The sequence below is a fragment of the Culex quinquefasciatus genome, chromosome 1 (genome assembly GCF_015732765.1).
Source record: "Culex quinquefasciatus strain JHB chromosome 1, VPISU_Cqui_1.0_pri_paternal, whole genome shotgun sequence".
Taxonomy (NCBI): Eukaryota; Metazoa; Arthropoda; class Insecta; order Diptera; family Culicidae; genus Culex; species Culex quinquefasciatus.
The window spans coordinates 10,706,844-10,707,177 of record NC_051861.1 but is presented as its reverse complement, the minus strand read 5'-3'; the positions used below and the strand labels follow the sequence as shown (position 1 = coordinate 10,707,177).

The 334-nt window shown below is 45.2% G+C and overlaps 1 protein-coding gene across 1 annotated transcript in view; it reads left to right on the top strand.

Annotated features, from left to right (window-relative positions):
• The window catches only part of LOC119765448 (eukaryotic translation initiation factor 3 subunit A-like), a 2,366-nt gene extending 2,263 nt beyond the window's left edge, over positions 1-103 (top strand). Inside the window, exon 3 of the mRNA XM_038249305.1 lies at positions 80-103. Within this exon, the coding sequence (XP_038105233.1) occupies positions 80-103 (24 nt within the window). The remainder of the gene's footprint in view (positions 1-79) is intronic.
• Positions 104-334: the final 231 nt, after the last annotated feature.

The following is a 334-nucleotide window of genomic DNA, read 5'->3' as shown; positions in this document are numbered from 1 at the left end:
TCGCAGATGTTCACAAAGGAGCTCTTAGAGTCGGGACCGATAGCTGAGGATGAAATAATGGTTTCCTTCGACGTAACAGCACTGTTCCCAAGCATACCAGTAAAAACGCAATAGGAACTCTACGGGATTGGCTGCAATCACAATACGAGGGAGAACCATGGAGACAAAAACGATCCAGTATATAACATTCGTCAAATTATGCATGGAACAGAGCTACTTCCAGTTCAGGGATTGCATCTACCAACAGAGGATGGGAGCATCGATGGGTAACCCACTGTCACCGTTCATGAGCGATGTTTATATGGCAGCTTTGGAACACGAACTACAAACCAAA